Source organism: Stegostoma tigrinum, chromosome 4 (genome assembly GCF_030684315.1).
Source record: "Stegostoma tigrinum isolate sSteTig4 chromosome 4, sSteTig4.hap1, whole genome shotgun sequence".
NCBI classification, from domain to species: Eukaryota; Metazoa; Chordata; class Chondrichthyes; order Orectolobiformes; family Stegostomatidae; genus Stegostoma; species Stegostoma tigrinum.
Window position 1 is genome coordinate 19,205,466 of NC_081357.1, and position 13,107 is coordinate 19,218,572.

General features: G+C 43.8%; 1 protein-coding gene across 9 annotated transcripts in view; it reads left to right on the forward strand.

Moving 5' to 3' along the window:
• The window catches only part of LOC125452204 (regulator of microtubule dynamics protein 2), a 101,968-nt gene that overhangs the window by 14,693 nt on the left and 74,168 nt on the right, over positions 1 to 13,107 (forward strand). For 8 of the 9 annotated variants that reach the window (XM_059645189.1, XM_048530323.2, XM_059645192.1 and 5 more), the window contains exons 2-3: positions 5,587 to 5,797; positions 12,054 to 12,156. The exons of the other annotated variant lie outside the window; for it this stretch is intronic. In XM_059645189.1, coding sequence (XP_059501172.1) covers positions 5,587 to 5,797; positions 12,054 to 12,156 — 314 coding nt within the window. The remainder of the gene's footprint in view (positions 1 to 5,586; positions 5,798 to 12,053; positions 12,157 to 13,107) is intronic. 9 annotated transcript variants of the gene reach the window in all.

Here is a 13,107-nt window from a genome sequence, read left to right on the forward strand (position 1 = left end):
ATCTACAAGTTTGCTGATGTCACCACGTTGTAGGCCGGTTATCAAACAGAGTCAGAATACAGGAAGGAGATAGAGGGCTTGGTGTCATGGTGCAAAGATAATAATCTCTCCCTCAATTTGAGCAAAACTGAAGCATTCATCATCGACTTCAACAAGCAAGGACGAGGACATGCCCACATCTAAATCCATGGAGCTGAGGGGAAGAAGGTTGAGAGCATTAAGTACTTAGGAATGATCAACAATCTGTCCCTGGACCACCCACATAGATGCGATGGTCAAAAAGACACACCAACGCCTCTTCTTCCTCAGGAGGCTAAGGAAATTCGGAATGTCCATCAGACTCTCACCAACTTCTATAGATGCATCATAGAAAACTTGCTGTCTGGATGTATCAGGTTTTGGTAAGGCAACTGCTGTGCCCAGAACTGTAGGGAACCCAGAAAATCGTGAACACAGGCCAGGCCATCACATAAGCCACCCTCACCTCCAACTATACTTCTCGTTGCTGTGGAAAGCCAGCCAACGTTGTCAAAGACCCCTCCCACCCCAGATATTATCTCTTCCAACCTCTTCAGCAGGCAGAAGATATAAAAGCTGAATCACAAGTACCAACAGGTACAAGAATAGCTTCTTCCCTGCAGTTATTGGGCTGCTGAAGTAGGAAACCTACTATGACGACCCAATCCTGAGGAGGCCCAACCAGCCAGGCCAGAACTCTGACCCTAAGGCAACCCTAACCCTAGCCCTATCGTGACCAGACTCACTTCCCTTCCAGAGCAGCAGATTTGCATCTCTGATACCTAGGACTGACCAGAAGTAGCAAACCCACCAGGAAACGTGGAAGCTGCGCTGGTCCGCAGGTGAGACAAAAGCAATGTGGATTCAAATCCCCCAACCACCACCACCCTCCCCAGCATACTCCTGGCAAATGTCTGAACCATTGAAAGCAAAATTGATGAATTCAGAACTACACTTAGCTTGCAGAGAGAACTGAGAGACTGCTGTGTGCCATGTTTTAACAAAAACATGACTCACTCTTGTTACATCTGATGGTGCCTTACAGTCTGAAGGTTTGCTGGGTTTGTTTTCCTTGGAGCAGAGGAAGCTGAGGGGGGGGGGGGTGGACTCTGATTGAGGTACACAAAATCATGGGAGCCACAGACAGAGTAGATTGTGAGAATCTTTTCTCTGTGGCAGAGACCAAAGGGCATAATATTACAGTGAAGAATAAGGACTTTAGAGGAGATCTGAGGTGGAAGAAACTTCCCCTAGAGGTAGAAATATGGAATGTGCTGCCTGAGGGGGTGGTGGATGCAGTTACTGTCGCAATATTTAAGAAACTTCTGGATGAACTCTTAAAATGCTAGGCATATAGACTATGGACCAAGAGCTCATAAATGGAGTTAGTATTGTTTGGTGTTTGTTGGTCAGCATAGATGTGGTGGGCCAACTGGTCAGTTTCATTGCTGTATGATTCAATGCAAGTAAAGATTTTGCTTATCTATGATCTCCAGGGAAAGGAAAAGAGAACTTATTTCCTGAATAGAAAGTGAGTACAATGCACGTGTCTCAGGTTGCAATCTGCCATATTTGTTATTTGTAAAAATCACTTTGGGGAATGGTAACATCAGAACCTCTGGTACAAACAAAAGCAAGCAATAGTTCCCTGGTGTGTTCTCAACCAATCTCCACTCCAATCCTAATCTCACCATCCGAGGCGCAGTTGTAGTATGGCGCACTGACCTCTACATTGCTGAGGCCAGACACCAACTCTCCGACACCACCTCCTACCGCCCCCTGGATCATGACCCCACCCCCGAGCACCAAGCCACAATCTCCCAAACCATTCACAACCTCATCACTTCAGGTGACCTCCTACCTGCAGCCTCCAGCTTCATTGCTCCCCATCCCCCACCGCCCGCTTCTATCTCCTTCCCAAAATCCACAAACCTGCCTATCTTGGTCGACCCATTGTCTCCGTCTCCACCTGATCCTGCCCACCGAACTCATCACCTATGTGGACTCCATTTTCTCCCCCTTGGTCCAGGAACTCCCTACATACGTCCGTGACACCACCGATGCCCTCCACCTCCTCCAGAACATCCAATTCACCAATCCCCAATACCTCATTTTCACCATGGATGTCCAGTCCCTATGTACCTACATTCCCCAAGCAGATGGCCTAAGGGCCTTCCGCTTCTTCCTGTCCCACTGACCTGACCAGTCCCCCTCCACCGACACCCTCATCCGCCTCGCCAAACTCATCCTCACCCTCAACAACTTCTCTTTCGATCCCTCTCACTTCCTACAGACAAAGGGCGTGGCCATGGGTACCCGCATGGGCACAAGCTCTGCCTGCTTCTTTGTTGGTTACGTGGAACAGTCCCTCTTCCGCACCTACACTGGCCCTAAACCCCACCTCTTTCTCCGTTACATTGATGACTGTGTCGGCGCTGCCTCGTGCTCCCAAGAGGAGCTCGAACAGTTAATCCATTTCACTAACAACTTCCACCCGAACCTCAAGTTCACCTGGACCATCTCCAACACATCCCTCACCTTCCTGGACCTCTCTGTCTCCATCTCAGGCAACCACCTAGAAATCGATGTCTATTTTAAGCCCACCAACTCCCACAGCGACCTAGAATACACATCCTCCCACCCACCTTCCTGCAAAAATTCCATCCCCTATTCCCAATTCCTTCGCATCTGCTCCCAGCTTGAGGCATTCCACTCCCATACATCCGGAGATGTCCACGTTCTTCAAGAACCACAAAATCCCCCCCGCAGTGATCGATAACACCCTCGACCATGTTTCCTGCATTTCCCCCCACTCATCCCTCACATCCCATCCCCACAATAACCGCCAAAAGAGAATCCCTCTCTTCCTCACATACCACTCCACCAACCTCCGGATACAATGCGTCATCCTCCGACACTTCCGCCATCTAAAATCTGACATCACCACCAAAGACATTTTTCCATCCCCACCCTGTCTGTCTTCCGGCGAGACCACTCTCTCCGTGACTCCCTTGTCCGCTCCACATTCCCCTCCAACCCCACCACACCTGGCACTTTCCCCTGCAACCGCAGGAAGTGCTACACTTGCCCCCACACCTCCCTCACCCCCATCCCAGGCCCCAAGATGACTTTCCACATCAAGCAGATGTTCACCTGCACATCTGCAAATGTGGTATACTGCATCTGCTGTACCCGTTGTGGCTTCATCTACATTGGGAAAATCAAGCGGAGGCTTGGTGACCGCTTTGCCGACGCTCGGTTTGCAATAAACAACTGCACCTCCCAGTCGCGAACCATTTTAACTCCCTCTCCCATTCCTTAGAAGACATGTCCATCCTGGGCCTCCTGCATAAGACCATAAGACATAGGAGTGGAAGTAAGACCAGTCAGCCCATCGTGTCCACTCCGCCATTTATTCATGGTTGATGGGCATTTCAGCTCCACTTCCCTGCACTCTCCCCGTAGCCCTTGATTCCTTGTGAGATCAAGAATTTATCGATCTCTGCCTTGAAGGCATCTAACGTCCCGGCCTCCACTGCGCTCCGTGGCAATGAATTCCACAGGCCCACCACACTCTCGCTGAAGAAATGTCTCCTCATTTCCGTTATAAATTTACCCCCTCTAATTCTAAGACTGTGCCCACAGGTCCTAGTCTCCCCACTTAACGGAAACAACTTCCCAGCGTCTACCCTTTCTATGCTGTACATTATCTTGTAAGTTTCTACTAGATCTCCCCATAACCTTCTAAACTCTAATGAATACAATCCGAGGATCCTCAGCCATTCATCATACGTTAAACCTACCATTCCAGGGATCATCCGTGTGAATCTCCGTTGGACACACTCCATTGCCAGTGTGCCCTTCCTGAGGTGTGGGGCCCAAAATTGGACACAGTATTCTAAATGGGGCCTAACTAGAGCTTTATAAATCTCAGAAGCCTGTCACTGCTTTTACATTCCAACCCTCTTGAGATAAACGACAACATTACATTCACTTTCTTAATCACAGACTCTACCTGCAAGTTAACCTTTAGAGAATCCTGGACTAACACTCCCAGATGCCTTTGTACTTCTGCTTTACGAATTTTCTCACCATCTAGAAAATAGTTCATGTTTGTATTCTTTTTTCCAAAGTGCAAAACGTCGCATCTGCTCACATTGAATTTCATTAGCCATTTCCTGGACCTCTCCTAAACTGTCTAAATCTTTCTGCAGCCTTCCCACCTTCTCCGTGCTAGAGATAATGGGAACTGCAGATGCTGGAGAATTCCAAGATAATAAAATGTGAGGCTGGATGAACACAGCAGGCCAAGCAGCATCTCAGGAGCACAAAAGCTGACGTTTCGGGCCTAGACCCTTCTCAGTGCTACCTGCCTGTCAACCTACCTTTGTATCATCGGCACACTTTGCCAGAAGGCCCCCAATCCCTTCATCCAGATCATTAATATATAAGGTGACCAGCTGCGGCCCCAACACCGAACACTGTGGGACACCACCCGTCACTGATTGCCACTCCAAAAAAGAGCCTTTTATCCCAACTCTCTGCCTTCTGTCAGAGAGCCAATCCTCAATCCAAGCCAGTAGCTCACCTCGAACACCATGAGCCCTCACCTTACTCAGCAGCATCCCATGACGCCCCTTATCAAAGGCCTTTTGGAAGTCTAGATAGATAACATGCACTGGGTTTCCCTGGTATAACCTACTTGTTACCTCTTTGAAGAATTCCATCAGGTTAGTCAGGTGTGACCTCCCCTGCACTGCCATAATGATGCCGCCCGAAGGTTGCAGGAACAGCAACTCTTATTCCGCTAGGGAACCCTGCAGCCCAATGGTATCAATGTGGATTTCACAAGCTTCAAAATCTCCCGTCCGCCCACTGCATCCCAAAACCAGCCCAGCTCGTCCCCGCCTCCCTAACCTGTTCTTCCTCTCGCCTATCCCCTCCTCCCACCTCAAGCCGCACCTCCATTTCCTACCTACAAACCTCACCCTGCCCCCTTGACCTGTCCGTCCTCCCCAGACTGACCTATCCCCTCCCTACCTCCCCACCTATACTCTCCTCTCCAACTATCTTCTCCTCTATCCATCTTCGGTCTGCCTACCCCTACCTCCCTATTTATTTCAGAATCCTCTCCCTGTCCGCCTTTTCTGATGAAGGGTCTAGGCCCGAAACATCAGCTTTTGTTCTCCTAAGGTGCTGCTTGGCCTGCTGTGTTCATCCAGCTCCACGCTTTGTTATCTCAGATTCTCCAGCCTCAGCAGTTCTCATTACCTCTGATCACATTTCAAGCTAGCTTTCTTGTGCAATAATTGACTTCATTTTTTTGTTTTAATTCATTTGCTAGTTTCTGCAGTATAAAAAGTTTAAAAAAGAATTTGTGTTGAAAGCATTTATGCTAGTGATCCTAAGATCCATTTAAAGGTTTTTCTCTTAGTGTTCCAACGTTACGAATTCTGACACTATACATTCTGCAGTTAAATTGCGATTTATCATAGAACTGTGCATGTTCAGAATTTAGAACCCGCGGCATACACATTCTAGTGAACCTGTAAACGCTTCCACTTCCAGCTATATCACAGCACATACGGATACAGAAGAAGAATCTGAAGAAGAAAAGGTGATATGTTCGATAGTAGACACTACATCGGGATCTTCACTACAAGAAGACAGCCAGACCAGGGAATTTGATATCCTCCTCCAGAAAGCAGATAATTTACATGAGAATCCAGAATTGGATAAGGAAGAAGGATTCCAATTATTGTTAGAAAGAAAAGACCAGGTAGATGCAAACTGCTATTTATCTTCAGATATATTTTGTGCAAATACGATGTACTTGGAGTAAGATCTTGTTCTAAGTAAGTACATAATTTAAGGTTAATTACATATGAACTACGATTATGCCCCACAGTATAAACTTACCTCATGGAAGACAAAAGGAGTGAAGCTTTAACTTTAGAGCAAAGGTTGTGTTTTCCAATAATCATTGCAGTTACATTATATACTCTTGTATGAAACATTTCAAACATTTTGACATGATTGGGTAGTTTAATTTAGATAAATGTGACGTGCTGCATTTTGGAAAAGCAAATCAGGGCAGGACTTACACACTTAATGGCAAGGTCCTGGGGAATGTTGCTGAACGGAGGGACTTTGGAGTGCAAGTTCATAGTTCTTCGAAAGTAGAGTCACAGTTAGACAGGATAGTGAAGAAGGTGTTTGATATGCTTGGTATTATTGGTCTGTGGATTACATATAGGAGTTGGGAGGTCATGTTGTAGCTCTACAGGATATTGATTAGGCCTCTTTTCAAATACTGCGTTCTGGTCTCTGCTATAGGAAGAATGTTGTGAAAAATCTGTGAAAAGATTTAAGTTGCTAGGGTTGGAGGGTTTGCACCATAGGGAGAGGCTGAATAGGGAGCAGCTATTTTTCCTGGAGTGTTGGAGTCTAAGGGATAACCTTTGTAGAGATGTACAAGATCATGAGGGACATACATAGGGTGAATTGCCAAGATCTTTTCCTCCGGGTGGGGAAAGTCCAGAACTAGAAGGCACAAGATAAAGGTGAGAAGACAAAAGATTTGGAGCAGAACGGTGGCTCAGCGGTTATCACTTCTGCCTCACAGCGCCAGGGACCCAGGTTCAATTCCACCCTCAGGCGACTAACTGTGTGGAGTTTGCACATTCTCCCTGTGTCTGTGTGGGTTTCCTCCAGGTGCTCCGGTTTCCTCCACAGTCCAAAGATGTGCAGGCTAGGCGGATTGGCCATGCTTAGTTGATTGTCATGTTCAGGAATGCCTAGATTAGGGGCATAGGTCTGGGTGGGATGCTCTGAGGGTCAGAGTGGACTTGTTGGGCCGAAGGGCCTGTTTCCGCACTGTAGGGATTCTATGATGATGATAATGATCTGATTTAAAACGGTCCTAAGGAGCAGCTTTCCCACGCAGAGGGTAGTGCGTTTATGGAACAAGCTGCCAGAGAAAATGCTGGAGGCTGGTACAATTACACCATTTAAAAGGCATCTGGATGGGTGTATGTATAGGAAGGGTTTAAAGGGATATGAACCAAACGCTAACAAATGAGATTAGATTAATTTAGGATATCTGGTTGGTATGGTTGAGTTGGACCGAAGGGTCTGTTTCCATGCTGTACAACTCTGACACTATAGTTCATATGAAAGTTGTTTGCATTTTATAGTTGTTATAAATTGTTAGTCGGATATTATAAATTCAGAAATGCATCTCAAACAGTTTCACTCTCTCAATGTCCAGGTGGCATGCAACCATTCTCTGATCAAACATGTGAATGCCTGCAATCCTTGAAGCTGTCGTCATAGCTTTGTTCTGACGCAGCCCACTGCACCATTACGCTGAACCATATGAAAAAAAAACAGAAGTTAACTACTGAATGACGAGAGCTATCCACTGACCCTCTGGCTCATGACTCTAATACAGAACCCATACATGTGGATGCTACGTGTATAATAGCAGCCATAACGCTGCACAATGTGTCATAGAGTAGACCATTGGCATGTATAAGCAAAATTCTGTTGCCTGAACACACACTGCCATATCTTTCTGAAGAACTCTTAGGAATGTGTGGCACGTGTCATGTGGTTTATTGTTCTCTGTATAAATTCTTCATAAGAACATTTTTCTTGTCATGCCTTATTTGGTGAGTAGATGAGGAATGGGTTGGAGCTCTTGAAGATGGTGGCAGGATCATTTAGCACAGTCCCTGTTTTGACTGGTTGCCCTTCAGCTCATCTGACCATGATACCAATGAATAAAACTCCAATTTCTCACTCTGATACTGACAATCATGCATCCTCTTGTCCAAAGTGCTGAAATAAAAGCCACCATGAATTAAACATTGCAAACCAACTTCTTAAAAAAAAAATCAAATTACCCAGCCAAAAGTCACCAAACCAAACTTGTATTTTTCTCTTAGAGCCTGTCTTCTTTATGTCTTAGCTTCTCTTAGTGATACAATACGTAGACATAGAGTAACAACATAAGGTAAAAGCTGTTACGACTTACAAGGATAATGTGCTGGAATTCGAATCCAGTTATGTCCAGAGATGTCATAAAAGATTTTTTTAAATTACACAAACTTCCCCAATTTACCTGACTTTCAAACACAGGTTGATCAAAAGCATGAACCATAATCGCTATTTATGAAATTAATTAGACTGTACCTACAGGTAGATGGCTATAAACCATCAGCACATAATAATGCCACTAATTAAAACACTAATCTTCATAGATGCTTTCCTCCTCACATACCACAGACAGATGGGAAACGTTGTAAAGGAAGCTCAGTAGTTTTTGTTCTCAGGTCTATTGTTGAGATGATCATTATGGGTCTTCTGCTCGCCAGCACATTACTTCAGCCATTTTTCTCCCAATGCTTCCACTGGCTGGTATGTGACACAGGGTGACTGTTCACTCCTAAAAAGTCCCTGACTTACCAGCTAAAAATCATAGCTTATGACAGTTGCTCCAGGAAAAAATAAACTGATTTCTTCAGGCTTGCATTGAGTTTTGGCTGCAGAGAACAGGAACCACCCCTGAGCTAGGAAAGAACTGAACATTTCTCATGCTCGCTCTGAAACTTGCTCCCAGCTCCAAGCCTCTCAATTGCCTGAGAACTAATCATGCAGTTGTTGGCAGGCAAAAATGTCTCTGGCACTGGCCCATGGACAAATGACCAGTTCTCCTCTGAGCAACAACACCCACATCTGTACATCCCTTCGGCTCCAAATTGTTTGCAATAGAAACTTCAGTTACTGCTTGTTTACACAATACCTTGCATCTCATTCATTGGCTTCAAATAGTTATTTCTCATTTCAGTCCACAGTTTCTTTTTGAAAAGCACAGAATAAGAAATTACTGTCTTTACAAAGGCACAATTCTAGCAGAATGCAGTAATATAATGGTTGTGGAGAACGTGTATACAGTGAAGACAAAATAACAAGTTGAGAAAGTGGAATGTAAAACATGTAGGCCCGAAACGTCAGCTTTCCTGCTGCTATGATGCTGCTTGGCCTGCTGCGTTCATCCAGCTCTACACCTGGTTATCTCAGATTCTCCAGCATCTGCAGCTCCTACTATCTCTAGAATACTGGACAAAACATTTTTTTAAAAATGAGGCATAGAGTACAAAAGGAATAAAGTTGTGATCAACGTTTATAAAGTAGTGCTTTAGCCTCAACTGAAGTATAGTGTTCAATTCTGGATACAGGAATACTGAATAAAGGACAGTTCCTTTAGGAGGCTGATGTTAATGGCTTAGACGTGGTGCAGGAAAGATTAGAAGAATGATTTCAGGGATGGGGGAAATCCACAATTAGTTGGATACACTGGGGTTCTTCTTCAAGAATGGAAGATTCTGAGGAAATTTGATTAGTATGCTCAAAGTTATTTGTTGTTTAGACAAAGTAGACCGGGATAAAATGTTTTTATTGATGGAAGAGTTGAGAACCTGATTTACAGTTATAGCAGAAGATCTAAAGTTGACATGAAGAAAAATGTTTTTAAACATATAGCGATTAGAAGTTAGTATGTGCTACCTGTGAATATTCCTCCACTACAGTTGTAGCTGTCACAGGGGAATTGGACATACACCTGCCATGAAAAGAATTGCTCACGTCCAAGGGTTTGGATTAATTAAATTGCCCCTGCCAAAAGCTGGCATGGACTAAAAGGGCAAAATCAGTTCTTTTCTTACTATTATGGTTCAGTGCTTCTTGATCATGACTTCATGCTGTCTGACAGACCTGCCATTAGACCAAGCATTTCTACCTGCAGATGCTGGAGAATCTGAGATAACAAGGTGGAGAGCTGGATGAACACAGCAGGCCAAGCAACATCCGAGGAGCAGGAAGGCTGATGTTTCGGGCCTAGACCTTTCTTCAGAAAATCTTCTGAAGAAGAGTCTACGTCCAAACGTCAGCCTTCCTGCTCCTCTGATGCTGCTTGGCCTGCTGTGTTCATCCAGCTCTGCACTTTGTTATTTCTACCTGCACACCCATCATCCTTTCCTTTTGTGTCACCTCATCAAGATCCACATGTGAGTCCTCCAGAGTTGAACGTGTGTGTGATTCCTGGTCTTCATTGAAGTGTAAATGCAATACTCTTTTACCCTGCCCTGTCTTCTCCTATCCCCTTTGCAGACTGTTGTGTAGTGACTCACCAAGTGCAGATTCTACTAGTTTCCAAGTTTTGTGAAGAGTCTGCAGTGACTGTATTTATTTTTCTCATCACTGCCTCCCTGCTTATAAATTTCTTCTCTTCCACCACTGCCTTTCTTGAAGGTAATCCTATGGTATTTTAAAGAAGAAAGGTATTAGAGCTGGGTTACAGTGAGGAGCAGTAGGGAACCAAGAGGTACAGGCTTTGGTTATCGGAATCATATATGTCAGAAGGGATTTTTAATGAGGGCAAGGTAGAATTCATTGATAATTTTAGCTTTTTTGCTTGCCATAGCCTTGTTCATTTCCTGTGAGGGCACTGAATCTATTAAGGACGTGAGAAGTACATAAGCTCAAATTTGCTCCACTGTTTAATTAGCATTACTTTCATTTCAACTCCAACATTTATTTCTCTTGCCTTCCACTTTATCACAGAATTTTGCTTTTGTACATTTTTTGTTCTCCTCCCTTTCTTGTTTGAAACATTACACTTCTAACCTTTCTCACGTTGCCGCAGAGTCTTTTGCTTGCAGCTAGCCTTTTTTGAATAAATTTTCATAGTCATGAGACCATAAGAAACAGGAGCAGGAGTCAGCCGATAGAGATCAGAGATAATGGGAACTGCAGATGCTGGAGAATCCAAGATAATAAAATGTGAGGCTGGATGAACACAGCAGGCCAAGCAGCATCTCAGGAGCACAAAAGCTGACGTTTCAGGCCTAGATCCTTCATCAGGAGTCAGCCGTTTGACTGCTCAACTGTTCCATTATTCAATAGGTCATGTCTGATTCGACACTCCTCATATCTACTTTCCTGCCCTTTCTGTATAACTTTTGATTGCTATTGATCTTGAAACTATCTGTTTATCTCAGCCTCAAATATACACAAGGACTCTGCTGTCACAGCTTTCTGTGACAGAAAGTTCCAAAGAATTTTAAATCCTCTGAGAGAAGTTCCTCCTCATCTTAATCTTAAATTGGCACCCCTTAATTCTGAGACTATGTCCTCTGGTCTTAGACTCTCCCATGAGGGGAAACACCCACTCAGCAATTACCCTGTGAAGAATCTGATATGTCTCAATGATATCACCTCTCATTCTTCCAAATTCCAACGAATACAGTCCCACCTTGTTTAAGCTTTTGTCTCTTTACTGAGAGAGTGGTAAGGGTGTGGAGCGCCCTGCCTGTCAATGTAGTTAACTCAGCCATATTAGGGGCATTTAAACAGTCCTTGGACAAGCATATGGATAATGATGGGATAGTGTAGGGGGAGGGGCTTACTTTAGTTCACAGGTCGGCGCAACATCGAGGGTCAAAGGGCCTGTTTTGCGCTGTATTGTTCTATGTTCTATAAGACACCTCCTCCATACCAGGGATCTTCCTCATGAGCATTTTCTGATCTGCCTCTGATATCATTCTCATGATTTGAATGCTATTGATGATTCACAGTTAGTTGGCTAAATTTTTTCATGAATTATTTTTCTAATACCAATTTTTTATTCCACATTCTTTTCTTTAAATGTAAATATATATGTGGTCATTGAATTGTCACTCCAAATCTTTAGAATATAAGTCAAATAATATCCTTTCTATGCTATGATATTAAATGGGCATCATATTAATACCCCAATATGACATTAAAATATTTTCATTTAAACAATGTAGTTATTAATAAATTTAGACCATTTTAGGATCAAATTTATCGTATTAGGCATGTTTAGATTGACTCAGTGCTTTTTGGTTCCTTACATTGCAGTTGATTTCAAGAATTACTGAATGTACTATTTAATGGTAAAATGTAAAAAACACAACAGATGCACAATAAATACTGTTTGTTGTTTCAAGTTTTGGGACCAAGTGGAATTTCTATGGCGCTTAGCACGGGCATATGCTGATATGCATGACATAGCAGTGGATATAGAAGACAAGAAAAACTATGCAGTAATTGGTAAGATGTGAACATAATGTTTGATTTTGCATGCTTTTTTATTTAAGACATAAAGTGCATCATGATAATTGCAAAGCAGTTGATTTGTTGGCTGTTTAGTTTTAAAAAGTTTCAAACAAATGGAAGTTTTTATTATTGTGTTTGAAAATATCTTACTCCCTTCTAAAATCTGGCTTGAAATATAATTCTGATTAAGGCAGGAAAAGTTTTTTCTTTAAATTTGATAGCTATAAAAGCTCTTTGAAGTGGGTAGCAGGTTAAGAACGTAGAACATTACAACGCAGGACAGGCCCTTCGGCCCTCTGTTGCACTGACCCGTGAAACCAATCTGAAACCCTCTAAACTACACTATTCCATTATCATCCATATGTTTATCCAATGACCATTTAAATGCCCTTTAAAGTTGGCAAGTCTACTACTGTCGCAGGCAGGGCATTCCACACCCTTTACTACCTTCTGAGTAAAGAACCTACCTCTGACTTCTGTTCTATATCTATCACCCCTCAATTAAAGCTATGTCCCCTCATGCTAGCCATCACCATCTGAGGAAAAAGGCTCTCACTGTTCACCCTATCTAATACTCTCATCATCTGGTATGTCTCTATTAAGCTGCCTGTTAAACTACTTCTCTCTAATGCAAACAGCCTCAAGCCCCTCAGCCTTTCCTCATATGACCTTCCTTCCATACCAGGCAACATCCTGGTAAATCTCCTCTGCACCCTTTCCAATGCTTTCACATCTTTCCTATAATGCAGCGACCAGAACTGTATGCAATACTCCAAGTGCGGCCGCACCAGAGTTTTGTACAGCTGCAACATGACCTCATGGCTCTGAAACTCAATCCCGCTACCAATAAAACCTAACACACCATACGCCGCCTTAATAACTCTATCAACCTGGGTGGCACCTTTGTGTGATCTACGCACATGGACACGGAGATCCCTCTGCTCA